Consider the following 26644-nt stretch of genomic DNA (forward strand, 5'->3'; position numbering starts at 1 on the left):
GGGCGTGAAGGAGATGTGAAGGGGAAGGGGGTTGCCTTTTGATGGCATCAAGACTAGCTTTGGGTGCCCTGAGTTCCATCTCTGATTTCAGCTATAGTTGTGGATAGTTGTATGGAAGCTCAGACTCTCACTAAGACTGAACCCCTCACATGAGTGTAAATCTCTGCTTTCCTGCCTAGGTGTTTGAGGCTGCGGCAGCCCACTCAGCCTCCTGACACGTATAGGCTGCAAGTGTGTATAATGCCTCTAGCACAGCCCTCAAACAGTGAAGAAGGCAAGCTGGGCATCAGTGCCCCAGTCTTCTGTCTTTCTGGAAGGCATTCTGTGTAATTCTGAGAGCTTCCTAATCCTTACTGAAGAGACTCAATAACACACTTATTTGGCTCTCTTTTTCCCTCTCCTCCCCTGCTCCCTCACTTCTACTTCCTGAGCTGACTTTCCAGATGCAGAATTACCTGTACCCATGCTAATTCAGGCTGTGCTTTGGAAGTAACCCAAACTGAGACAATACTGGTGTCCTGGCTCCCAAGGAGTGCCCAGCTCTAGCTGGTAACTGGAGGGGTCTTTTGCCTTAGCTCAACTTTATCAGTGTACTAGATCCCCCTCAAATTTCTGCATTTCCAGGCTTTGCCTGATCTCTTCACCCAGAGAAGGCTCCTTTTCAGTATGTCTCTACCAATGCATCCTTTCCTATCTTCTTATCTCGTAGCTCCGTAGGATGGTCTCTTTGTGGTTATGTGTTATGATTCCTCAAAGAGCTGATAAGTCCCTTGTACCTCCAATGCATCCCCCAGAACTCAGCACTGTGACTGAAAGCTGTCATTGGTAGCCCTTTGAGAGCCCTGGGAGTAGAAAGAATGGAGCAGGGCATAAGGTAAGAGATGAGAGTGATGTGGGTGCATTAGGCAAGCTAAAGGCAGAGCACAAACTAACAACTCCCCTGCCCCCAGGTGGGATATGTGTGATATTCCTCAGGCACTCCTAGCTGTGCAAGAACAAAGATAAGAACAGAAAACAATGGTTAAACTGATAGAGATCACAGGACCTGAGTCTCCATCAGTTTACAAATATCTTAGTAAATTACAAGAAAAGGGCAATCTCATCAATAGCCCAGTCTCCAGGAGCTCCCTACTGTCTTAATGATAATACTTTGCTAGAGGGCAAAACAGCCCTAGCTTGGCAATAGCTAGGCCCCCAACAATCTGTAACTCCTCTTTAGCATATGGAAATCCCTTCAAGAAACTTCCTCTTGACTTTACCTCCTTCAGCTCCACAGTATATAAAGGATCACCCCCTCACACTTATAAACTGCTCTTCCTGCCCACGGGTTCTGTTCCTGTGCTTTAATAAAGTCACCTTTTTGTACCAAGGACATCTTCAAGAATTCTTTCTTGGCCGTCGGCTCTGGACATCACCCCTATAACCCCAAAACCTCATCAAGAGGAGTAGGTAGCAGGCTGAAGAAAAAGAGGGCTCAGCAGGATCAGAAGTCAGGAAATAGGTCAAGATAGAGCAGTTGGGGGAATGAGTAGTTTGGGTCACCTTCTCTGCTGAGTGTAGGCCAGGGAAGCCTGAGCACGTGGTGACAACTGTCCCAACAACTGGGGCCAGGACTGCCCGAGGGATGAGGACAGATGCAGGACCCAGGATCTTGTAGTGTCCCTACTCACCTACACGATCAGGGAACCTTATCTGTATACCTGCAGATAGTCCTGTTTCCTAGGGAAGCAGCCTCTCACATGCCTGGACCTGTTAGTTATGGGAAAGGGTAGAGTGCGGGAGGAGCCCCAGGAAAGGCCTGAGAAGAACTCCACCTCGTCCCTCCCTATTCCTAGTCTCACACTGCAAATCTAACTGGCAGAGGACAGGAGTAGCCACCTCACTCACTGCTGCTGTGCCTTTCAGCTTCTTCAGCCCCCTCGTGGGTCTGATCCTACTAGCTCCCAGGTGGGTAAGTAGATCTGCGCATGCACCTTTACTTCCCACCACTCATTTTGCCCTAAGGTATAAGGAATGGGGGCTGGACAGAGAAGAAGCCCAGCTAAAGGGGTAGAGGTGGAGGTACTGGCAGCCTGGGAGTCAGGACTGGGGAGGTCGGCTGACTGACAGCAGGGGATTTGGGTTCCAAGAAGTAGTGATTGAGTAGGGGCCAGGGTAGGTCAGGAAGTCAGTCAAGGCTCTTAGAAGAGAGGAAAGTGGGAGGAAACGCAGTCCCTTCTCACCTGGCATGAGGGGTACCCCGGGCTTTTGCCCCACCCCCTAAATGCCCTCCATGGCCTTTTCCATCTCCCGGTAGGCACAGAATGCTGGCCTGTTACCGACCCCCGGGGAACGAGACGCTGCTGAGCTGGAAGGCCTCTCGGGTCACAGGCACGGCCTTCCTGCTGCTGGCGGCGCTGCTGGGACTGCCGGGCAATGGCTTCGTAGTGTGGAGCTTGGCGGGCTGGCGGCCCGCAAGGGGGCGACCGCTGGCGGCCACGCTGGTGCTGCACCTGGCGCTGGCCGACGGCGCGGTGCTGCTGCTCACGCCTCTCTTCGCGACCTTCCTGGCGGGGCAGGCGTGGCCGCTGGGCCAGGCGGGCTGCAAGGCGGTGTACTACGTGTGCGCGCTCAGCATGTACGCCAGCGTCCTGCTCACCAGCCTGCTCAGCCTGCAGCGCTGCCTCGCCGTCACCCGCCCTTTCCTGGCGCCCCGGCTGCGCAGTCCGGCCCTGGCCCGCCGCTTGCTGCTGGCCGTCTGGCTGGCCGCTCTGCTGCTCGCCGCCCCGGCCGCCGTCTACCGCCACCTGTGGGGAGACCGCGTGTGCCAGCTGTGCCACCCGTCGCCGGCCCACGCCGCGGCCCACCTGAGCCTGGAGACGCTGACCGCCTTCGTGCTTCCTTTCGGGCTGGTGCTCGGCTGCTACGGCTTGACGCTGGCGCGGCTGCGGGGCGCCCGCTGGGGCGCCGGGCGGCGCAGGACGCGGGTGGGCCGGCTGGTGAGCGCCATCGTGCTCGCCTTCGGCTTGCTCTGGGCGCCCTACCACGTGGTCAACATTCTGCAGGTGGTCGCCGCGCTGGCTCCCCCGGAAGGGGCCTTGGCCAGGCTGGGCGGGGCGGGCCAGGCAGCGAGAGCTGGAACTACAGCTTTGGCCTTCTTCAGCTCCAGCGTCAACCCGGTGCTCTACGTCTTCACCGCAGGGGATCTGCTGCCCCGGGCAGGTCCCCGCTTCCTTACAAGACTCTTTGAGGGCTCTGGAGAGGCCCGAAGCGGGGGCCGCTCTAGGGAGGGGACCATGGAGCTCCGAACTACCCCTCGGCTCAAAGTGGTGGGGCAGGGCCGGGGCGATGGAGACCCTGGGGGCGGGGTGGAGAAGGACAGTCAGGGATGGGACCCTTGACACCAAACCCTACCAACCCGGCCTGCTCTTCCCTATCCCCTTCCGTTGTCCCTCCCCCAGAACTCAGGGAACAACTGGAGCGTTTGGGGAGCCTTCTCTGGCCACAGTTTGGATCTTTCTGGGCAGGCCCAGGTTCCTCCAAACTGAGGGATTGCAAGTGGTGGTGGTCCTTGTTAGTGAATATTGTGTGCCTGCAGGTCGTCATGGGCCCACGTGCCAGAACTGCTTACTTGTTGCCAATAGCTACTGTGAAATACACTGAGGAGGGGGGCATTACATCATGGGTTAAGCATGCCCACACTGGTAGTTCATTATGCCTGAGTTGTACTGAAGCCACCTGGTTCTCTGCTGGGTCAGTCCAAGGCTGGGTGCTGCCAGCCTTCAGTGGCATCTTGACTTGTCCTCCCGAGTCTGGGTGGCCTGGTTCCCTCCAGCCAAGCCATAGACCGCTCCGGAAATAAAGGGAGAAAGAGGAAGGAAAGGTATGGGGGCTTGAATGAGAAAATGGGGATGGGAGCCACTTTCTGGGGTCTGAAAGAGTTGAGTGGAGAAAAAGCCAGCTCTGGAAGGGGAAAGACAATGTGTGGGGTTAGAAAGGAAAGTTTTCCTGTCTTGTGGTTGGTGCAGTGTGGGGAGGGAGGCTGGGAGCCCTGTCTTCCTCTCTGAATCCAACTCTTCCCCCCAAAGATCACCTGACTCAAAAAGGAGCCCAGGAGCAGGCACAGGCTCACCCAGGGGACATTTGGGGCTTGGGGCGAGGGGTACAGGGACTGTATGAATGACTGGAGGACAGGAAGTTCTCAGGGAGGTGACATCTCTCCTTGGTCTCCTTTTTCTCTCTGCCAAGTCTTGACTCCTCCCAAGACTGCTAGCTGTTGCTCACTGCCCCCCATACCCCTTGGCCCCCATCTTTTGGAATCTCTCTATCGCTAGGTCCCCAAACTGTTCTGAATCCTGATGCTTTTGAGTTTGAGGATGTAGGATGGAGTTCAGAGGACGTCCACATGCACACACATGTGGTCGCAAGGGTGACTAACATCCCCGTTTGCCCAAGACTTTCCCAGTTTCAGCACCAACAGTTTCTTGTCCCAATCCTCAGTCCCTGGCAAACCTAGATGGCTGGTGACCTGAGTGCTCACCCGGACCACCATCCCAGGTTCTGCTTTAGTGACTGTTCACATCACTCAGACAGAGGCCAAGAAAGAGTAAAGGAAATTCAGTCTGCAGGGTCACGCCAGGGGCACCCAAACTGGGGCAGGGTGGAGCTCTGGATCTGGGGGGCAGGAAGTATGCTTAGAGTATCTAGCCTGGGGTGGAGGAAGAAAGGCTGTTGAGAGACATGGAAGTGGGGAGCAGTTTGGGAGAGGAGGTGAAGACAACCCAGTTTCTGTCAGGAGGGGCCTCTGGTTGACCCCTGAGCTCTGGGCCAGAACTTGCATCCTCCAACACTGACAGCGGGAACTCCTTCCTGTTCTCATGTGTCAGGGCAGAAGCTCCCTAACTTCCTCCCTTCCATAGTCCCTGTCTTACAACCTCTGTGGTCAGAAAGCCCTTCCTCAACTCTGCCTTCCTGCTGTGGTTTCAGCCCATTTCTTTGCATCACATCCTCTGTCTCACAGCTACTGGGTCAGCTCTGCACTGGCCCTTCTCAAAGCAGAGAAGGTAAAGGACCTCAGTGACCACCAAAGATGGACCAAAGTGCATCTTTCCTGGGAAGTGACAGAGTTGGAAGGGAAGCAGAAAGGCTCATGGTCAGATTGAAGGAAAGACTTTTCAGTTCTCAGTCCCTGCAGAAGAGGTCAAAGGGAGAGACTGCACTCCTTCCAGGAAGGGAGAAGAGTGACCATTCTTTTTTTTTTTATTAACAATATTTTTTTTTAACGTTTATTCATTTTTGAGAGATAGAGAGAGACAGAGCATGAGCGGGGAAGGGGCAGAGAGAGAGGGAGACACGGAATCCAAAGCAGGCTCCAGGCTCTGAGCCGTCAGCACAGAGCCCGACGCAGGGCTAGAACCCACAAACTGGGAGATCATGACCTGAGCCGAAGTCGGATGCTCAACCGACCAAGCCACCCAGGCGCCCCGAAGAGTGACCATTCTTGGGGCTGTTCCTCCCTGTACATTCCTGGTTTCCCCTCCTGGCAGGGCAAGCATAACGCATCACTGCCCCTACTTCCTCTCCCTATGCTCAGCCTCCACTTTCTCTGTGTGTCTGAGGTGGGACTGGACAGCCAACTATGAGAAGGTAGGAAAGAGGTGGTGCTGACCTCCTTGCCCAGCGCCCAGATCTTCAATCCAAATTCATGTGGCAGGGTAGTCACACGGCCAAGCACAAGGGAAATGGTTGGGGAAGGGGAAGAAATTGGCATTCTGTGTAATACAAAGGAGGTCCTTTGGACTTTGGCTTCTGCCAAGAAGAAGAATTGAACCAATCTTTTTACATGAGGGAAGGGATAGGGGGTTCTGGAAGAGCCCCATCCCCCAACTCTGCTTGTGGCTTGAACCCAAGCCAAGGACAGAGTGCTGTCCTCTTCAAGTCCTGATGTTACCTAAACCCAAAGCCATAACCTAGCCACATCTTCCTGGAGGACAGGAAGTTCCCAGGGAGGTGGCATCTCTCCTTTGTCTCTCTGCCAAGTCTTGATGCCTCCCAAGACTGTTAGTTGTTGCTCACTTCCTATTAATCTAAAAATTATTACATGATATTATTTACATGACATGTAAAGATATCCAACATTCTGGCCTCTCAATCTGAGCCCATTTCCCTTCTCCAGCTTCCTTCCCTCCTTCTCCTGTATGACCCAGGGCAGTTCTCCAGTCTAGACCTGCATCTGAGGCCACACCCCAGCCTACTCACTCCCCTCACCCCTCTTTCCTCTCCCTGCACCTTCTTGGGCTCTTCTCATCTGGTCCCACCCCTGAGGAGTCCTCCTCCCTGCTAGGCTCTTCTGGAACACAAAGACCATCCCTCCCCCCTCCCCAGTGAAGGGAGGGCTAGGAGTTTCAGCCCCACCCTCAGGAAGATGTGTCTTCCCCCTCCTCTGCTTCTTGGTACTTCCTCTCTGGCCAACGTAGCTGACAGCACCGAGACCTGGGGCCAGGACCCTGGAACTGGGACAGATCTGGTAATAGGCTACGCCACTCTGCCCTGGCCTTGGGATTGGCACCAGCTTCCAACCAGTACACGGCAAAGTCTGTAAGTAAGTACCCTGGGAGTAGGGAGGTAGTGGTGGGGCAGGTTACAGCCATGAGCGAAAGGGCAAAGGAATTTCCAAAGAAAGCCTGACTGGGGAGGATTTGTTCCTGTCTCCTATCCACAAACTCCTCCCCATCCCTGTTATTCCTGGTGGGCCCTGGGCACCTCTGGAGAGAGTGAGGTGATTGGTGGAAATCATTGGAACTGAGGGGGCCCGGGGCCTGGCAGGTTACTGAGAAGCTAGCCTTTTGAAGGGTGTGTCCTTGTTAAGGAAAGCATCCCCCCACCCTGCTGCCCCTGCCATTTGGTTCTGGGTTTCAGAAAAGAAGGAGGCAGAAAGGGTCTGCTGTTGTTGCTCTGTATTTTGCAAATGGGTCTGTGGGCAGGAAGGAGCCCCGGGGCCTAGTTAGGAAATCAGTGTTTCTACTCAGCCAGATCCCCTTAAGACAGGTCTGTTGACAGTGGTGAGGACAGTATATTGCAGAGGTGCAACTGATGCTGCTGATTTGGAGACGGCTAGAGCACTCAGGCTAGGTGTGTCCAGGGTGTCGGGAAACCTTGGTCCCCCACCCTCATGCCTGTGTTCACCCTCACCTTCCAGGTCCTTGCAGTGGCCCCGGACGCTACATCTTCTGCAGCACCTCCTCACTAGGTGTCATGTTCATCGCTCTGCTGACGATCATCCTCCTGTCAGTGGCACTGGTTGTGGGGCTTCCCGGCAACAGCTTTGTGGTGTGGAGCATCCTGGTAAAGATGCAGAAGCGCTCTGTCACTGCCTTGTTGGTGCTGAACTTGGCCCTGGCCGACTTGGCTGTATTGCTTACTGCCCCCTTTTTCCTCCACAACGTGGCCCAACGCACCTGGGTGTTCGGACTGGCTGCCTGCCGCCTGTTTCACTATGTCTGCGGAGTCAGCATGTACGCCAGCGTCCTGCTGATCACGACCATGAGTCTGGACCGCTCGCTGGCGGTTGCCCTCCCCTTTGTGTCCCAGAAGTTTCGTACCAAGGCCGTTGCCTGGTGGGTACTGGCAGGCATCTGGGTGATGTCCCTTCTGCTGGCCACGCCCGTCGTCGTGTACCGCACGGTGACCTTGGCACCGAACAACTGGAGCCTGGTGTGCTTCCTGAAGTACCCCAGCGAACGACTCAACGCCTTCCATCTACTCTTCGAGGCCCTCACCGGCTTCCTGCTGCCCTTCCTGGTGGTGGTGGCCAGCTACTCCGACATCGGTCGCAGGCTGCAGGCCCGGCGCTTCCGCCGAAGCCGCCGCACGGGCCGCCTGGTGGCGCTCATCATCCTGACCTTCGCCGCCTTCTGGCTGCCCTACCACGTGGTGAACTTGGCCGAGGCGGGCCGGTTGCTGGCCGGCGGGGAGGCGGGGCCGTTGCAGAACCGGCTGCTCCTGGCGCGCTACGTGTTCATCGCGCTGGCCTTTCTGAGCAGTAGCGTGAACCCCGTGCTGTACGCGTGCGCCGGCGGTGGCCTGCTGCGCTCGGCCGGCGTGGGCTTCGTCGCCAAGCTGTTGGAGGCCACCGGCTCCGAGGCGTCCAGCACCCGCCGCGGGGGCACCCTGGCCCAGACGGTGAGGGGCGCCCCCGCCACTCCCGAGAATGGCACCACCGAGAGCCTCACCGTCTCCAACCCTCTCCAGTGAAGCGAACTGAACTAGGTCTGGGTGGTGGTGGTGGTGGTGCTGCCGCTGTTGGTGGAAGGTCGGCTTTCCTCCTGGCGGAATGCCCCCACGTTGGCCTGGCCCAGTGCTGTACCCCTAGGAGGAGAACGCCAGTGGGGTGGAGCAGAAGAGGAGGGAGGGGCGGGGCAGGTGAGGGCCCAGTGAAAGCCTGGGGCAGCTTTGCTATTAAAACTGAAGCCTCAAATTGGGTCAACCCTGTGTGTGGGGCGTGTGTGTATAATGGGGAATTAGGGTTGCTGCTGGGTGCTCTTCTGGGGATCCTTCTCAACAGTTGAGAGGCACATCACATCCTGTGCTTTTCAGTTTTGGAAGGGACACAAAGATACAGAAACCAGAATCCCCTCTCCTCCCCCATTCTGAGGCAGGTGCCCTGCCCATCATACTTAGAGCACAGGTCTTACAGACTCCTGAAGGAGCAGATGGAAGAAGGCCACCCATGTGGGCTTATCATGCCAGACTCCCTGAATCAGCAGATGAGCTGAGAAAACAGCACAGCTCTGGGACCTTTACCCTGAAGCTTATGATAGGTATCGCTGTTACCATGACTCCAACTTCCTGCCACTCAGCTTTGTCCTTTCAGTGGGCAATGTTCTAGGGCACTGCCTCCCCTCCCCTCATCTCCCAAGGAGGCCTCACTTAAGAACCAAGTCATCAGATCTTAGCCCCTGGAATTCTGGACATTAACATTCTGCCAGCCCCTAAAATACACTCAGAAGCAGGTTGAGGCTGAGGGCCCTCTGTGCCAGTCATCATTCTTAGGAAATTAAGATTCCTGTAAGTGAGAGGGATGAGTCATTCTTTCCTAGGGATGACTGTTTTAGAGAGCCTTGGACTGGCTCTGTCCTGACAGCATTTTAGGAAGATGGTAGCAGAAATGGCAGCGGAGTACTTTTTGAATCTCTCCCATAAACAAAGACCAACTAGGAGAAAGACCAAAAATCCAAAATGTGCAGTATCTGTAACAAATCTAGGGTGTCAAGATACCTCCCACAGACTGCTAAAAATGTGTGGGGAATAAGCTTAGGAATTCCCTGAGCTTGCACCTATGGGTTAACAAAGTCACAGGAAGAAAGCATCCAAGATTAGGTAAACAGGGCAAAAGCGCCCCCAGTATAGAACAAAGGCATAGAGGAATAGGAAGCCACAGGATGAAAGCATCCAACATTAGGCAATCAGGGCGGAAGTGCCCCAAAATAGTGCAATAGCAGAAAGCTGCTTTCACAGGAGGGAAGGACCAGAATAGGTAAGCAAGTAAACAAGGTTATAGACCTCAGCAGGGCGAAGTTGCCTGGAGCGGAGCTAATTAGCAAAAGAAAGGAGCCTTGTTGACCCTGAGGTAGCCTGCTCTGTCTTATCCTCCAGGCAAGCTAAGATAAACAGACACGTTGCCTTGTGCCTGCCATAAACAACCATCTGCCCGGCTCTGGGATTTTGTTTTGTATTGACCCAAACCCTAACACCGCATATTCTCAAAAACCCCTTTTCTCTCACACATATGAATTAATGTTCACGGTTTCATTGTCTCTTTGTGCACGTCCATCACGTTTGTAAGCCTTCTGATCCTAATAAAAACGGAGCAAGGATCTTTACTTAGGGCTCTTGTCTCCTCCCCAACATTAGCCTCTCTAACATTTTAATTCTGCATCCTCTCTCTTGCTGGACAAGAGAGAACTCCAGACCCAGAGTCTACGACAAATAGGAGGTAGGCGTGAACCTTGGATGCTTCAAGACCTACATAGTATCAGCATCTGCACAGAAGGATGCAGAAGGAAGCAAGAGGGCATTTGAGGGATCTATGAACAAGAGAATCCCAAAACTGTCTACAGGTCTTGGCTGGAAAGTATGCACCAACTTGACAACAGCAGCTGAAACAGGGAGGGACCTGATAGATCATCTCCTAAGCCTTTCATCCATGCTGTATAGTAAGCACATAATAGGTGCTTATTTAGTATATAGAGAATGAATAAAGGTCAAATGACATTCTCAGCTATTCCTTTCCAATATTTGTGGGTGGGGAGCAGGAAAAGACAAATCCCTATTTTGAGCCATGCGGCTAAATTTCTTTATGCTTCCAAGGTGTACAAAATACTGGAATCAGGCAGGGAGGCTGAGGCAGTCCTCTTCTTGAGCTTCTGAAAAAGAATCACTCCTCTCCAGCACACTCATGATCACCCTTGCATATACACAAACACTCACTTTAGCTTGGGAAGAAGCAAGTTTAGCTTGCTGAGAGGCAAGGAGAAGGTGATCTGCAGCTATACCAGAAGCTTCTGACACCAATTGGCTCCCATCATACCAGAGTCTTTTTATTGAGGATCTTAGGATGATGGGGTCTCAGCCTAGGGTGGCCGAGGGAGGTCCAGTTCGTGCCAAATCTGTGTTCAGAAAGTAGGTGCAGAGTTGCCCTTTGCCTTTGACCTTGATGATACCCCGGCTGTAGCAGGTGTAGCCTAAGGACTGCAGCACCCGGGCTGTCTCTTCAGTCACCTGGGATTGAAAGGGTGTGAGTCAGAAGTGTGGGTGTGGCCCTATCCTTATCCGCCCCCCCCCCCCCATGCCTCCAATGCAGCCTCCTCACCTGGATCTTGCCCAGGACTCCTGTACTCTCCATGCGGCTGGCCACGTTCACTGTGTTGCCCCAGATGTCATACTGCGGCTTCTGGGCCCCGATCACTCCAGCCACTACAGGTCCGTGGTTCAACCCTGACAAGAGGTATGGTAGAGAGGAGCCCTGGGTGGGCGAATTTGAGGAGGGAGAGGGGAAGAGGACACTCTAGGAATTAGGGTGAAGGGCCTGGAGGCCTTAGAGGAAAGGGCCTGGAGGGGTGTGGGTTAGGGAAGGGGTGGCTGAGCCTCAGAGCTCCTGGCCCAGCAGCTTCATGCTCCATCCCCAGGGATGAGGCTGGAGGGGGTCCAGGGTGAGCTGGGGAGTAGCTAACAAAGAGCCTAAGGGAGCCAGAGCTTGGGAAGGTGAGGAGGAGGTTCCAGACTGCCCCAGCGAGGGAGGGTCCTCACCCACACGCAAGCGGAAGTTGTTGAAAGAGTGCTTATTGATGACGTCCAGCTTTGATCCAAGAGCCACCGCAAACTCCACCATGGTGCCAAGGTGGCTGCAGCTGCGCTCAGCATCCTAGCAACGGGGCCGGCCCACCAGGATGGGTCAATGAGGACCCCCCAGTGAGAGCCCAGACGAAGGTTGGTAGGTAAAGAAGGGATTCTGTACCTGCTGTGCGTCCTGTCCGGAGGTGGCATTTAAGCCTGTAGCTGCCATGTAGGTGCTACCGATGGTTTTGATCTTCTCCACCCCGCTAAACTTGGGCTTTGAGAGCAGCTGTATAGAAAGGAAGCTGTGTCCCCAGTCTTTCTTGCTCTCTCCTGCCTCCCTCTCAGAGGCCCAGCCCCAGGCCTTTGGAGACTAAAGGACCAGGTTGTGAGGACAGGGATGGTGGCAGGAGGGAGAGTGGATAGTGAGCAGAGTTTCCAGAGAGCTAGGGGATTGGAGGAGGAGTGGCAGGGCCGGGGAGAGGGGGATGGACCCCTGGCTGGAGACTAAATTGGCAGGAGGGACTGGTGGAAAATTCTAGCATCCAGGACAAAGGGTCCAGGGGAAGCTTGGAGTTGTCACCTCATCAAAATCAGCAATTATCTCATTGAGCAGCCGCAGACACTCTAGACCCTCGTGGTTTATGTTGGACTCAGAGTAAAACTCCTTGAAGTCTGGAACTGAGGCGAACAGGACACAGACACACTCATAGGACTGGTGGTAGAGGTCCTGGAGGATGGGATGCTGGGTTGAGGGAGCAAGCCATGGTCTTCCCCCTTCTGAGCCTGCATGGGCCCTCCTCCCTGTGTCCATACTCCTACCCCTCTATTTAAGAAGGATCGGAAAGGAGGGAGAGGGGTAGGGCCAGGTTACCCCAGGGATGTGTGACTCAGGAGTCAAAGATTGGGTCTCATTATGATTCCAGGAGAGACAGGGGTTTGGAGTCAGGATCACCTCATAGCCACGTGAAGGGAGTCTCTTCAAGAGCTGGGATCCTGTCAGTGGGAATCATCTTTCTATCATATCTCATTGCCGATAGGTGTTAAGTCAACTAAGTCAGCTTACAAAGATAGCTACAACTTGGAAGATAAAGTAATAGGGAAAAGGGGCCAAAAGGAAAATAAAGGTAAGATAAGGTAAGAAAAGGTAAGAAAATAAAGGTAAGATTTGAAGTCGGTTCACAAAATGGGTGCCATAAAGTCCCTGTGAGTCCTAGATTCTGGCTCTGAGCTTTCTAGTAGCCAATGTGAAGCTAGAAACAGAAGCAGTGACAAGATTCCCAGTGTCTGTAAGAGAAGGAGGCAGGAGATGTAGACCTACTGCTGATCTTGAGAGCAGAGAGCAAGCAGTGGGGGCAGGAAGCTGTGAAGTAGCCCCTGGCCTGTTTCTTTTAACATTCCTCAAGATGGACCAAGAGCATTTCCACAGCAGACACAGTGAAGTAGTGGTGGCAAAAGTAAAATGGTGCAATTATGTGGGTGACCTTCTGATGGTCTATGGCAAGATGTTTAAGGATATAGATTAGCATCTTCCAATGGGAAACCCTGTGGTGATGGAAAGTTCTACATATGGGATGCCCAATACGGCATCTACTAGCCATAGGCAGCTGTTAGATCCTTGAAAGGTGGCCAGTGAGACAGAGGAACTGAATTTTCCATTTTAATTCACTTAAATTTAAAGGGCCACACATGGCTAATGGCTACCATCCCGGATAGTGCAGGTCCAGAGAGATGGATGGACTGTGTCCTCCACACAACTCCCATCAACACTTGAAGAAGCTTCTGGAAGGCATGGAGTGGTTATGAGTTGGAGAGGATGCTCCTTCTAAGTAAGAACTTGGAACACAGAGGCTTTGTGCTCAGCAGACAAAGACTAAGAGCTTATGAAAATGTCAGGCACCTATGTGACAGGGACAGAGACTTGGGTGGCCACTTAACTACTGTGGGGGAGTCCAAAGAGGATGGGCCAAGGGCCAAGGCTTGCATCCAAAATTGGTCCCTGTGGCAACTGAGGCTGAGGAGTCAGGGGTGGGGAGTCACCTCGTTGCGCCGGTTCTGGCCAATGAACTGGGGGGCCACATGTGCAGGGAGCACATTCTCCAACAGCAGCCGAGTCAGGTTCTCCATGGTCTCTGTCTCCTCCTGCTCCTGCCGCAGCTTCTTCTTCCACAGGAAGTCCAGCCGGCAGTAATACTCATTCTGGCAGGGTCAGCAGGGGCCCAAGGGGAGACACAGTGCACGGGAAACTTCAGCTCCTGTGTGCTCCCCCCTTCCCCCCATTCCTTGATGCTTAAACCACACCCCCTCCCCCCAGTCTAGAGAGAAGCCTCAAGGTGCAACTATCCCTGGGGAGGCTACCTTGAAAATAGATTCAAACTAGGGTAGATAGAATTGGCGGCAGATTCTTTCTTATAGGTGGGTTTTCCTAGGTTGGGGTGGGAGGGATGAGGGAGGGAGAATTTGAAGGCACCTCCCTTGGCGGGGGGGTGAAGGAGAAAGAAAAGGAGCAGGAAGGTTCACTTAGAAGCTTCCAATGGGCACACTATTTTGGCTCAACCCCGAAGGCGTAAGATTTGAGGGAAAGAGTGAGAGAGAGACCAAGTCACAAATATGGGGACCCCCGCCTCACCCTTCAAAGGGAGGCCCTGGAGGGCTGAGATGGGTGACTTACCTGCCGAGCCAGGACAAGGAGGGTGAAGAAGAAGATGAAGAAGGAGATAGCTCCCATCAGTTTGGGCTCCTTCAGCACCCCTGGCCTGAGGAGGCCACGGATCAGGATTGCCCCTGCCCTGCACCTTCCCGATGGCCTCCTCCCTACCCTCAGTGCCCATGTAGCCTACAGCCACCCTCCCCCTTTGCCCTGTGGATGGATGGTTCAGGTCAGGGAGGTAAGGACAGCTCTCCTCCGCTCTCAGGGGGCCTGAGCACCTCTGTCCAGTGGCCTTGCACACCTGGAGTCCGAGGGATCCGGATAGAGGCGGGCGATGAGGCAGTCGGACAGCCAGGCGTGGGAGTGCAGGAAGAGGGAGCAGGAGGCCCCCAGCCATAGCAGGAGCAGCAGCAACTTCAGCTCGAAGCTCATGTGCAAAAAGAGGGAGCAGGACAGGAACCCCAGCACGCAGCAGTGCATAGAGTACTGTGGGGCCAAGTAGGGTGGTCAAGAGGCGGGGCATATCCCACAGGTAGGGGTGGGAGAATATCCCGGGGCTCCTGGCCTGCCCCTCCCCGGGCCCACGACCTATCTCGGGAGTAGGCGGTGTCATACACACAAACACACACCGACTGTAATTTACGTCTGTCCCAATCCACAGGATGGAACGTTCAACCAAGGAGGTGGGGGAGGGGCCAAGGAAGGCTCTGGAGACAGAGTTTCAGGGCTGTGAGGAATACTCACAGGGACGCTGATGAGAGGCAGGGACCCAGGGAGCTCCCAGGAGATGTTGAAAGCCATGGAGGACACATTGAGAGCACCAAAAGGGCAGTTTGATGCTGCTGGTAAGAAGAACTGCAGAAGGAGGTGAAGAGCTGAGGTGGGCAGGCAGCTCCCTGGGCACAATGGTGGCTTGTGCTGGGGTTCAGCTGACTTAGGGATGGGTCAGGGCCAGACCCCTCCAAAGAGGGGGATTCTGCTATGCCTGGCTGGTGAGGGAGGCTTAGCGCAGGGGTCCTCGCTGGGGGGTCAGGGATGGGAGGAGCAGGTGTCCTGAGCACGAGTCTGCCACGGATCCACTGTGTGATCTCTTGCCAACCACTTAGCCTCTCTGGGCCTCAGCTTCCTCTTCTGTTACTTGGCTGGCGGGGTGGGAGGGGGGGGGTGTGATTCCTAAGGTGTCTTTCAGGGATAGAATTCTAGGAATGACTATAAATTCTGAAAACTCAGGGGCGCCTGGGTGGCTCAGTCAGTTAAGTGTCTGACTTCAGCTCAGGTAATGATCTCGCGGTTCGTGGGATCGAATCCTGCGTCAGGCTCTGAGCTGTCAGCACAGCTCGGATTCTGCCTCCCTTTCTCGCTCTCTGCCCCTCCCCCACCCATACTCTGTCTCTCAAAAATAATAAACGTTCAAAATAATCAAAACAAAACAAATTCTGAAAACTCAGCCAGACTCAGCTACAAGATCATAGTGAGCGAGCTAAACAGTGAAGATCTGCCTCCACAGAATAGATATGCTCAGGTGGCAGATTAATTTTTTTCTTTTATACTTGTCCAACATTGCCAGAATGTTGGCCTTACTCCGGCTGTCCTCCCAAATCCAAGGGGTCCCCTTTCAGCTTCTGACAGCTCGAACAGGCCCTGATGGGGGTACATAGGGCCCCCCACTGCCCTCACCAGGCTGGGAATGGCCATCACAAAAACCAGGAGGATGGTAGCTGTGCCAAGGGCAACTCGCAGTCCGGGCCGTGTGGCCACCAAGCCAGACAGTGCCGGCAGCCAGTGCAGCATCTTGGGGCCTTTCAAGACACACCTCTGCAGAAGGAGCACAGGAATCTTAGCCGTGGGGCTGGGACACCCAGGTCACAGTGAGGGCCCAGCTCACCACTTCCACCCCCCAGCCCACCTCACCGTCAGGTGCTCTGAGAAGCAGACGAAGAGGAGGAGGAGGAAGAGGAGGAAGGTGATGCTATAGGTGATGGCCAGAGCTGGGGGCCTAAAGGGAGATAAGAGTGAGGCCTTGAAAGTCAGAATCGGCTCTGTGTGCTGGGAGGGTGCTGTGCCACCCAGTTGGGAGATGTGGGGAGGAGGAGTCCTGGGGATCTGAACTGGCTGCCAGTGGGGACTGGGCTGATGAAAGGCATTGCCTGCTGATGCTCTGGGAAAGTTGAGGGGTCTAGGGCAGTGGTGGGGTAGGGCAGGAACTATAAGGTGGGGACAATACTGGAAGGGGGCAGGAGGCTCACAAAGGCGCCAAGGCCACATCAGGCCAGTCTCTGGGCCTTCAGGCCAAAGCTCTTCTTCTACCTGGCTGAGTTCTGGACAAGTCCCTGAAGCCCCTCCTAGCCATGGACTAAAAACAAGGACCTACTTTCTAAGCTCATTTGCTGTGAGATTTGGGCTTCTCAATGAAAATAGAACCTGCTTCATTGAAAAGTTGTTTGAATTGAGAGACAGGCTTGTGAAAGTGCTTGGGTTATGCAGAAAGCCCACAAGATGTACGATAGTAAAATGAGGGCTATGATTATCACTGTTTCCCCAGAACACATGTTTCCTCTGTGGGTCAGTGTCCGAAACTAAGGGAACGTCGGTAAAGAAGAAAATGTGAGTCAAGGATCAAAAAGTCTATACATGGGAATCAGGGCCCCTCTTGCCTGGGGCTCTCACCTGTTTGTCACCAGCATCTGGATGATGAAATTGGAAAGGAAAACCAGGAAGGTGCAGGCTGCGTAGTATTTGAAGGCGGGGAGTGCAGAGAGTCGGTACTGGAAGGGAAGGGGGGTCAGTGTGGAGACAGGGGCCACTAGGGCTGCCCATCATCTCACAGGTGTCAATTCCAGGCAAGAACGGGTGTCTCAGCCTCCCCACCCACCCTCCAGTTCAGTCTCAGGTAGCCCCTACTGGTTCTCCAAGGAACTGCCCTCCTCCCTCCCATCCCCACCTAGAAATTCAATCTATAGGGTGACAGCCATTTGGAGAGAGGTACAAGCCCCTCACCCCAGGATCACAAACTGAGCAGACCTTGGAGGTGAGGCGGGACCACAGGGCTTGCCCCCTTCCCAAGGCCAAGGCACTAAGGTTGGAAAATTCTGTAACCTTGTGCCACCCCCCACCCACCCCAGCCCACCTCTTTCTCCAGTTCCTTCTTTCTGAAGTACAGTGTCAGTGGGTTGAAGTCCTTTGACTGCCTCCACTGTCTGGTAGGAGGTGGGGGGCCATGAGCCCCGGAAAGGAAAGGACAGGGCAAGGTGGGTGGAGGGGTGGTCAGGTGCATGTTTCCCTGGAGTAGAGTAGGGAAGCCCCCCCCCTTCCCTCTGGGTCATTAGGGGAGCACATCCCTCCTGTACCACAGAAGCCCAGCTCCCAACCCCTCCCAGTCCTCTTCTGTTCTCCATACTTCTGAGAGTTGAGCTGTTCGATGACCTGGAAGAACTTGGCGTCCCCAGTGTCCAGGTCATCATCTAGCCCCCGGGGGGTACGGCTCCTGCAGAGTGACAGCCCAGCCTGTCACCACAGGAGGCCCTCAACATATCTGGGTGAAGCAGGTGCAGCCCCCAACCCCCAGGATGGATGGGGGCAGGTCACCCCAGGGCCTCCTCACCGGTCCAGGCTCCACTGGGGGCCAAAGGAAGCCAGGGCCTTCTCCTGTTGGGAGAACACAGCAAAGAGGGGGATGAGGCGATGCTGAGCATCCCTGAAGCCTCTCTGCAGTGAGGGGTTCCATATCTACACATGTCCTTGGCCTTGAGCATTTGGCATGAGTGTTTTCCCTGCCTCTAATGACTTCCTCTCTCCATCAAATCCCATTTGCCCTTAAGGGAAGGATCAAACCACATTTATTCTTTAAATTTCTTGTGGACTTGGGGCGCCTGGGTGGCTCAGTCATTTAAGAGTCTGACTTCAGCTCAGGTCATGATCTCATAGTTCGTGGGTTCGAGCCCCGCATCGGGCTCTGTGCTGTCAGTGTGCAGTCTGCTTTGGATTCTCCGTCCCCCTCTCTCTCTGCCCCTCCCTGCCTGCACTTCTGTCTCTCTCAAAATAAATAAATAAATAAACTTTAAAAAACAGTGTCTTCTGGACTCTTTAGACACCCAGGGTCTTTATACTTTTATTTCCTCAGTCTCTACCCCCTGTGAGGCAACTCTGTGTCTTCTGTAAGCTTGAGTGGCTGTCATCTTCCCTAAGGACTGAACAAATCCCAAAAGTCCTTGGTTTAAACTGAAGTGACAGTGAGAAAGTTCTGACTCGCTTGTGGTCAGGCTGAGCTGGGAAGTGGTGGGGGCAGAAGACAAAAAGTCTAGAAGAAAGGGAAAGAGAAAGGAAGAGAGACAAACCTGGTCACAGTCATTCTTTCCTGCACCAAAACAAATGCGCACCGTGAGCAAACATATGAAAATAAGCAGGCAAGTAAAGCAGGTGAGACAAGCCCCAAAGAAGAGAACGAAGCCAACGGCCACTGCCCAGGGCCAGGAGTCTGTGACTGTTCTTTTCTGCTCCCCTGGCTCATGTGAAGGAAGCAGGGTCACAGGGGGCCACATCATCCCCCCAAACCAAAACTTGGTGTATGGGGAAGGAGGGAGATTAAGGGGTGTGTTCTAGGTATGAGCCCATCTATGCATCCAGGACTGAGCCTAACGTTCTTCAAACTACCTACCTGCCTTTCCACCTTGCTCAATGACTGTTTTTTGAAAACAGAGAAAACAATTTATTCATTTCTGTCTTCTCTAGAACTAGCCTAGTGCCTGCCACATTGTAGGTGCTTTAAAAGTGTGGAAGGAACAGGGTGCCTGGGTGGCTCAGTCAGTTGAACGACCGACTTCAGCTCAGGTCATGATCTTGCGGTTCGTGGGTTCTACCCACGTGGGGATGGATGGATGGATGGATGGATGGATGGATGGATGGATGGATGTTATATACTAGCACCAACACTGCCCCACCACCCCAAGGTTCCCCATTGTTTAAATGTAAGCTGATGTGATTCTCAGGATTTCTAACATTTGACTGAGGGCCTGGTACTTCACGGGCTTGGAAGTGAATTTCTGGGCTGGTGAGGTCCTGCCTTGGGAGCTACCCTCGAACCAGGAGTTCCTACTTCTCCACCCTGACACTTCTTAGCCTGCACACGAGTGGGGTTTCAGGGAGGTCTGGCATGGGTTCTAGGGGGCCTCTCACCATGGTGATTGCACTTGCACCTAACATTGTCTCACAATTCTTGGGCTCCCAGCAAAGCCCACCCTCTACTCTGCCTCCATGCTGGAGACTCTATCCTGCAATAGTCAGCAGAGTCTTGGATTCTTTCTTCTTCTCCCTCCTGCCCGCTTAACCCTTCTGACGTCCCCCCTACCCCGTGTTAAGGATTGGAATTAGGTACTCTCCTAAACCACTGCTGCCAATGTCCCCCCATACCACAGTGTTTCACGGATCTCTGGCCTGCTTTCCTGCTGGGTGGGTGGGTGGGGGGGCGGAGATGGAACACAGAAAGGGTGCTCTGAAGTCATCCCATATATCCAACTGGGTCTACCTGGCAGAGAAGATTCAGAGAGAAAGATCTGCAGAAAGGTGGCTGGAAAAGTTTGGAGAAGATCAGATAAAATGGAGAAGAGCAGGCTGAGGACCCTAATCTTGGGGCAAGCCTTTGGGGACACAGCCTCAGTACCTGTATGCGTGGGTGTTCTGGCTGCTTGTCACCAAGCACCAACACGAAGAGCCAGCTGGTGGGAGAGATCCAGGCTCCTCCACTAGTGGGTCATGATTACCGGAAGGTGCTATGCACAAGGTCAGCCAACCAAGCCCTGGTTACCTCTCTTCCCTCTCTCCTCAATCCCTGCCTGCTCAGAGTGACTTCTTTCAAGACCACATGTGATTTTCACTGTCACCTCATTTAATCCTTGTATAAATGTTGAGAGTAGGGGCAACAACTGATTTGCCCCCACCTTCCCAATTCTAGTGGGGATTAAAAAAGAGTGTGCGGTTTCAGGAAGGGAGTTCAACAGAGACATTTCCTGGTAGGACTGGGTGTGAGTGCTGGCTTCAGAGCCAAGAGGAAGTATGGTCTATACCTTTGGGGTACTGAGGGAAGGCTTCCTGAGTGGAGTTTGGGGAACAGTGAACATGGTGCCTATAGGATTTTGCATCTCAAGTGAGCTCAGAGGGCAGTGACCTTTGCCCTGTCTCTGGAAAGAAGGGTAAAGAAAGGCCTGAACCAGTGACTGGGGCAACCAGACAGTTCAGGACCTTAGGATGTCATCAAGTGACTCACTGGATGGGTGGGGGGAGGTTGGGAGAGGCAGTGGAGTGGGGTTATGTAAGTGCTAGGGCTCGCAGTGGAGTGCACTTACCGGGAGAGGGGTAGAAGTGGACACAGGGCTCTCTAGGTGGCTCAGATGGGCAAAAGGCTTGGCGGCGCCCCAGGACTCCAGGTAGCGGGTCATCAGCAGTGACGGACGCATCTTGGGGCCCTCAAGAGAGGACAGCAACCCTCCTGCAGTGCCCTTCTCATCCTCTTCCTCAGCCTGGGGCATAGGAGGGCTGAGAGTCAATTTCACAAATGCTTTCCACATTCTCCCCACATCTCTTGGAAGGTTGTGTCACCTCCCCCTTGACGCACACACTGGGACCCAGGAATTCAGTCTCTGGTGTAGGAAAAGAGATCAGGCCTGTTGGCTGCGGGTGGTTAGGATGGGCCAGCCCATGGGGTCCAGGCTGGGCTTTTACCCGGGGATCGATGACTAGGTAGGTAGGCTCCCCTAGCTCCCGAAGGTATGGGTCCCGGTGTTCCATGGCTGCATCCTCCACAGCATAAGCCCCTGCCAGCAGGGCCAGGGTAGCCCCTGTAATATGTACTCGTCTGGAAGGAGGGGGCAGTGGGAGTCAGGACGGTGGGCTTGCAAACCTCTCCTTTCTTTCAAGGAGCCTTCCTGGAGGTCTGACTTTAAGCAAGGCCCTGTGCTACCGGAAGTGTCTCCCGACCCCACTCCCTGCACGCCAGGATCTCCCTAAGCCCCACGTGGGATTGTGCTCATTTTAGGAAACTATGAACAGGATGACAGCATGTGGGAGGCCCGGTTGGTTTCCTCCTGTGGCCTCCTGCAGCCCCACATCTCACCCTGGCACGCCACCCGCCTCCATGTGGTTGGCCAGTGTGACATCATGGGACCAGACATCATACTGCCACTTCTGCAGCCCAATGACTCCGCAGAGCACACTGCCCGAATGCACGCCCACACGCATGTTGATGTCCACGCCAGTGGCTGCCCGGAGCTTCCTGAGCAGGGTATGTAGGGGACAATCTGAATGCTGCCTTCATCCCTACCCATGCCATACCCCTCCCTCCCTCTAGGAGGACTTCCACTACCCTGTCTGCTCCTCCCCAACATCCATCCCTTGTTACCCTCCTGCCCGTCCACCTGAGCTGACCTGATGGCCCGGCACATGTCCAGCCCCATGCGCACGCAGTTGATGGCGTGGTCTGGCAGGGAGAGCGGTAGCCCAGAGACACAGTAGTAACAGTCTCCCAGGATCTTGATCCGCATGCATTCATGCTCCTGGGAGTGTGTGTGTGTGTGCAGGGGAAGGGGGGCACCTGGTTAGAGGCCAGAGGTACGAGGGAGCTGGGAGGAGTGGGAGCAAATGTGGCATTCCTGAAGAACCTCTGAGGCCGGAAGTCTCTGGGTCAGATCTAGGGACTCTCTCAACTTGCTATGGGACTGGCTGAGGTCTGTGGCTCTCCCCCAGCTCTGGCATGTGGAGGGTGTATTCAGATTTGAGCATGTGAAAGTAGCCTCAAGACTGAGGTTTTCTGGGTGACACCCAAGATTAGGTTTTTTGGGGGCATCCCTGGGGGTCTGAACAGGTGGCTGGATTGGGCTGAGGTTACACAGGGCAGACATTTCCCTTGGAAGGGCTCCCTAAGGTTAGAACATCTGAACATCCCCCTAGATTTGGCTGTGGTGTCCAGAGACACCTACGTCAGGGCTCTGAGCATATCTGGGGGTGTTGTGGTTGGGACATTTGTGGAGTTGTTGAGAAGTCTCTTCCAGGTTTGAGGTGTGTGGTGAGCAGCTCCACAGCTGGGGTTGTTTGAGAGGGTTTCCTACTTCCATTGGAATATCTTCCATTGGAATACATGGGCTCTGAAGTGGGACTGGGATCTGAGGAGGCAGGTGTTTCCCTTGGAAGGGGCTCTCCAGGGTGGGGCACTTGAAGATCCCTGGGTGGGGAGGGAGGCCCCCTCTGACCTTGGCGATCTGGTCGAACTTGCCAAAGAGCTCGTTGAGCATGAGCACCAACTCCTTAGGAGAGCACTCACTGGCCAGCCGGGTGAAGCCCACGATGTCAGCGTACAGCACACTGGGCAGGACAGACTGTGTCGGTGGGGCCAGGATCTCAGCCCACAGCCCCCTTCCCTGGGGCCATCATTTCTCATACCTGACTCCCTGGTGCCTCTTGACATAGAGGCTGTGGAAGTTGTTGGTGCTTTCTGGCCGTGACCCCTGTCCAGCCTGCAGTCGTGCCATGATCTCTGCCTTCATCTCTCGGGCCAAGTAGGCAGGAAGGATGGACAAGAGAAGGTGTTCCTGGAGGAGGTCACAATGAACACCAACCCTCCTGCAACCCACAGCCAGAAGTCCCAGCCTCCCAACGAACTAGGAACCCAGCACTTCCCCAGTACCACTAGGTGTTCCCCAAAGTACTCCCCCAAGATCCTTCCCATCACATAGAGCTGGGGCTCCAACATCCCACCCTGCACTAATCACCTTTGGGGACTGAACTCCCAGAACCAATGCCAGAATTAAGAGTTCTTTGTTTACTATCATAAAAGTGCTTTCATAGGCTTCAGTTTGTTTGAGACTTAACACAACTTTCCCAGGTGGGCGGTAGCCACATTTTACAAAGGAGGAAAGAGAAGGGTAAGTGACCTGCTGAAAGTCATTCGGCTTCCAAAGGGGCCCGGCTGAATGATATAAATAACCCCTTTTCACACCACAGTCTGGCCCAGCCTCCCAGGCCCAGCGAACCTGGTGCTTCTTTTCGGTGTCCAGCCGCCGGCGCGAGTGCAGGGAGCTAAGTGCCTCGCGGAACGTGGCGCGCAGCGCGCGCTCCATCAGCGCCTTGTGATACGCTCCCGCCACGTTCCCGCACAGGAACAACACCGCGTTCGCTGCCAGCTGTGGGTGAGGGTCAGCCTCAGAGGATGCTGGCCGTGGGTGGCGGTGGGGGTGATTAAGTGCATACCTGGAGTTGGTCTCCAAGACGCTTGAGGAGGACTCCACAGAGACCCAAGAATTTCCAGGCAATCTGTGCTACACTGTGGGGTCCATAGGGGGAGCTTCTCCTCCCCCAATACCCCTGCTCTAGACTTGGCTGTGCACCAACATGGCCTCTTAGGTCTAGAAACCATTCACATATGTTTCCTCTGCCTGGTATACTACTCCAGTATTTACCCGCCGCCCCCCCCCCCCACCCCCCGCCCCTCGCAGCGCAAAACCACTCAATCTCCGACTTTTACATTCTCTGTGAAGGTTCCATCATCCGCATCTGTCCCCACTACTCTGGTCCCCGGGTGAGCTCACTTGCCCATGGACCCAGAGGCCTCTTCTGGTTTCTGCAGGCATCGGGCTGCCCTGGTGTACCAGCCCCATGAGCGCACTGTCTGGGTGTGTATGTGTTTGTCCTCTGTGCTTAGCGGGCGCCTCACCCCGGAGTCCCAGCTCAGCAAGAAGTTGGTGGACGCTCAGAGGAACTAACGGTGCGTGCAGCGGGGCCGCCCCCCTCCGCCCACTGCGCAGCAGGTACTATGGGTGTGCTCACCTGTGGCAGCAGCGCAGGCTTTGAGTCCGGCTGAGGCCCAAGGTACAGCCCCAGGACCAGCAAGTGGGAGAGCGATGAGGCAAGGCCCGCAGCAGCGGCATCCCGCATGCCCAAGGGCAACATGGCGTACACGGTGAAGATGACAAAGAGGAAAAAGGACACCTGGGGGAGGGAGGGCACAGGAAGCTGCTGGCTTCGGCCAGCCCAGCAGCTGGGCTGTTCCCTCCTCTTGGCCTGGCTGTCCTCCTGCCCCTTGCTCCACCTGTCGCTCCTCTCACCTGGTCCCAGGCGCTCACCAGGCCCCCAGTGAACAGGAAGCCGTGGCCTAGCCCGAGTAGCGCTGCCCATACGAGGCCCGACAGGGGACGTGTCCAGCGCTGCAGTCGTTGCTCCCGGGAAGCCAGGCCCAGGAGCAGCGAGAAGCCACCCAGCGCGCACAGCACAGTGGTCAGGAAGCCTGGGTCTGAAGCTAGCTCCTGCGAGGAGAGGGTGCTTGCAGCAAGACTGGAGTGTGGAGTATGGGGGACCGCCTCCAAGCTGAAGAAGAACAGGCAGCCCCCCCAGGCCACTTCTGAAATGTGTCTCAAACTCAAGTAGCAAAAGGAGACAGGGCACCTCGACTTGCCATTCGTATCAGGTTGAACCATAGGAAGTCACCAATAATCTGTTTTTAATCTACAGAGCCTGGGGTCTCATAGGGTTCAACCTAATATCTCACTTGCATGCTGCAGGGGTGGTTGAGCCTTAGGCCATCTATCCAGAGTCCCTGGCTCAGAACCCATACTGCCCATTTGTGAATCCATGACCTTTCTGAACTTCAGCTTTCTCGTCTGTCAAATAGGAATTCCAGCACCAGCCAGGGGTCCTGAAGCAACCAAAGAATCCTACCTTACAGAAGGCACTTAGGAATGAACCAGTTTGCTCAGGAGATTCCCTGCCCTGGGGACAAGTCTGGGAGTTGATCCCCATCCACCCACCCAAGAAGTGCTCCAGCAGCAGGGGGCACCTGGAACCTCCCTCCTGTCAGGCCAGGGGGGAGCACTACACTTTTGCCACCCACCTCTGGGCACCCTCCCACCGCTGTCCCTGCCCTGTGTCCCCACCTCTTCCTGGACTTTGAGGACCAGCAAGAATTGGTCTGTTTATTGGCTTTCCCAACTTGCCTCCAAAAAGTGAAAAGAAAACTTGGAGCAGGATATTTCCAGAAATGGAATTGAATTGAAGACCCCCTTTCTCAAAAAAAAAAAAAAAAAAAAAAAAAAAAAAAAAAAGAAAGAAAGAAAAAGAAACTGGAAATGGGTTTATTTTGGGACTAAATGTGAGCGGGAGGGAGGGTGCCTTCTGGGAGACTATGGGTACAACTGCCCCACAACCCCTATGAAAGAAAGAAAACCAGGAAACGGATTCCCACAGGGCCCAGTGTAATTTCCCCTCTGGAAAATTGGAAAATCCGGTGTTGCATTTACTCTAGAACCAGTAGATCACAGAAACTCAGAAGGCCTGTCAGTACCCTGAGAGAAATTAGAAGCACCCCCAGGGCTCAGCCTTCTCCCAGCAGCCCAGCGAATGTGGCCCCAGAGGTGGAGTGACTTGTCCAGGGTCACTACATTTCCTAGTAAGGCTTTCCTGGATTCCAGCAAAGAAGGCATATCGAAAAGAAGACCCCTCCCGAGCCCTAACTCCGAAAACGCCCCCTAGGCAGTGACCCTCCCACCACCCTCCAGAAGGCGCCCCTCACCAGAGCCTCCCCCCTCCCCGCTCACCCGGCCGCTGGCGGAGGCGACAGCCAGCAGCGCCAGGAGCGCGCAGAGCACGATCACCAGCAGCAGTAGCAGCAGCGGGTACTGCTGGCTCAGGCTGTAGTAGGTTTCGTAGAAGAGGTCTTCGCTGGGGGGCGGCCGGGGGCTGAAGAGGCGGGCCATGGTCTTCCCTGCCCTCCGCCTCGTCGCCCGGGTGGAGGGCGGGCCCCGGGGCTGGGGAGGGCCAGGGGCCGCGTTACCGCCTGCGGCCCCAGCCGGCCCCAACTGTGCCCCTCTCACTGGGTCCAAGCCACTTCCATCCCGTTTCCCCAACCTCGCGGCAATCCCACCTTCCAGGCACTCCCTGTGGCCTCTCAGCCTTTTCCCAGTTGGCGGTGAGGGGACTGCCCCATCCCTCGCTCCAACTCCCTCGAACCCAGACTGCCTGAGGTGCCCTAGCAGAAGCCTCATGGCCGGGTGGGACGGGATTCGGGGTTGAAGCAAAGGAGCCTCGGGTTCCCCCTTTCCCCCAAACTCACTGCCCGCGATGCTGCCGCAGCTGAATGGGTTACGCCCGAGGAGGGAGCTCGGGCAGCTGGTCGCGAAGTCCCGATCCCCGAGAAGCTAGTGGCTCAGAGCCCCGGGCGGCAGGCGCTTCCCTCCCGGCGCCTGGGGACCCCTCCCACTTCCCCGGATGGGACTGCCCGGCCCCTTCCCGTGCCGAGTCGAGTCGGACTCCTCAGGCCTCCTCCCTCCCTCATTGTCTCCCCTAACACCGTCACCTTCCCCCTTCTGCCGTCTCAAGAAGGGAATGCAGACCGTGGGAGATGCAAAGGGGTGGCGTAGGCCGGGCTGAAGAGCAAGTGTGGAAATCGGAGTGGAACCCTTGGACGTGGGGAGAATGCAGGACAGCTGGAGTGAAAGCTGGCAAGAATGTAAGGAAGAATGTGGGGGCGAATGGGGGGTAGGATTCAGGTCAGGATGGAAGGGTGTTCCCATTCTCCTCTCCTCCTGCCTGTATGAGCTGCTGTGGCGGAGTCTGAACTGTCCATGCTCCCATGGAGTCCAGCTCCATGGGAGGAGGCACGTCTGTGTGTAGCTTTGTGGAGTCATGGCTTTCTACTCCCGACAC

The 26644-nt window shown here is 55.0% G+C and overlaps 3 protein-coding genes across 16 annotated transcripts; 2 read left to right on the top strand and 1 right to left on the bottom strand.

The window, feature by feature from the left end:
* Positions 1-1843: 1843 nt before the first annotated feature.
* LTB4R2 (leukotriene B4 receptor 2) lies at positions 1844-3674 on the top strand. Of its 2 annotated transcripts, none has more exons than XM_019429306.2 (2): positions 1844-1951; positions 2297-3674. In XM_019429306.2, the coding sequence occupies exon 2, from the start codon at positions 2304-2306 to the stop codon at positions 3378-3380; it is 1077 nt and encodes a 358-aa protein (XP_019284851.2). In that variant the 5' UTR covers positions 1844-1951; positions 2297-2303; the 3' UTR covers positions 3381-3674. The 2 variants fall into 2 exon arrangements, with proteins under 2 accessions (XP_019284851.2, XP_019284852.2); XM_019429307.2 differs by having other exon boundaries at positions 1845-1947.
* Positions 1844-8464, top strand: LTB4R (leukotriene B4 receptor). 4 transcript variants are annotated; one of them, XM_019429311.2, is made up of 2 exons: positions 1844-1951; positions 7178-8464. In XM_019429311.2, exon 2 carries the CDS (start codon positions 7234-7236, stop codon positions 8230-8232), a length of 999 nt encoding a protein of 332 aa, XP_019284856.1. In that variant the 5' UTR covers positions 1844-1951; positions 7178-7233; the 3' UTR covers positions 8233-8464. The 4 variants fall into 4 exon arrangements, with proteins under 4 accessions (XP_019284856.1, XP_019284857.1, XP_019284855.1 ...); XM_019429312.2 differs by having other exon boundaries at positions 1855-1947; XM_019429310.2 differs by lacking the exon at positions 1844-1951 and adding an exon at positions 3791-6580.
* A 2087-nt stretch (positions 8465-10551) lies between these two features.
* Positions 10552-26177, bottom strand: ADCY4 (adenylate cyclase 4). Of its 10 annotated transcripts, XM_019429286.2 has the most exons (26): positions 26052-26177; positions 25537-25746; positions 24052-24249; positions 23774-23935; positions 22981-23130; positions 22391-22539; positions 22201-22312; positions 21380-21507; positions 21069-21227; positions 20678-20810; positions 20302-20475; positions 17565-17608; positions 17361-17447; positions 17091-17160; positions 16631-16728; positions 15875-15959; positions 15641-15778; positions 14708-14818; positions 14265-14449; positions 13985-14069; positions 13354-13512; positions 11897-12043; positions 11495-11602; positions 11287-11401; positions 10850-10974; positions 10552-10758 (listed from the first exon to the last, which is right to left on the bottom strand). In XM_019429286.2, the coding sequence occupies exons 2-26, from the start codon at positions 25693-25695 to the stop codon at positions 10606-10608; spliced, it is 3234 nt and encodes a 1077-aa protein (XP_019284831.2). In that variant the 5' UTR covers positions 25696-25746; positions 26052-26177; the 3' UTR covers positions 10552-10605. The 10 variants fall into 10 exon arrangements, 9 of the variants coding, with proteins under 9 accessions (XP_019284831.2, XP_019284836.2, XP_019284830.2 ...); XM_019429291.2 differs by lacking the exon at positions 24052-24249 and having other exon boundaries at positions 26052-26176; XM_019429285.2 differs by lacking the exons at positions 25537-25746; positions 26052-26177 and having other exon boundaries at positions 24052-25501.
* Positions 26178-26644: the final 467 nt, after the last annotated feature.

Source organism: Panthera pardus, unplaced genomic scaffold (assembly GCF_024362965.1).
Source record: "Panthera pardus isolate Hobbes unplaced genomic scaffold, ASM2436296v1 HiC_scaffold_24, whole genome shotgun sequence".
NCBI lineage: Eukaryota > Metazoa > Chordata > Mammalia > Carnivora > Felidae > Panthera > Panthera pardus.

Coding starts and splice junctions, on each gene's coding strand:
- LTB4R2 (XM_019429306.2), top strand. CDS start 2,304: ATGCTGGCCTGTTACCGACCCCCGGGGAACGAGACGCTGCTGAGCTGG.
- LTB4R (XM_019429311.2), top strand. CDS start 7,234: ATGTTCATCGCTCTGCTGACGATCATCCTCCTGTCAGTGGCACTGGTT.
- ADCY4 (XM_019429285.2), bottom strand. CDS start 24,420: ATGGTTCAACCTGATACGAATGGCAAGTCGAGGTGCCCTGTCTCCTTT. Junction 17,161..17,360: donor GAACAGCTCAACTCTCAGAA/GTATGGAGAACA, acceptor ACCTCCTACCAG/ACAGTGGAGGCAGTCAAAGG. Junction 16,729..17,090: donor AGAAGGAACTGGAGAAAGAG/GTGGGCTGGGGT, acceptor CTTCCCTTCCAG/TACCGACTCTCTGCACTCCC.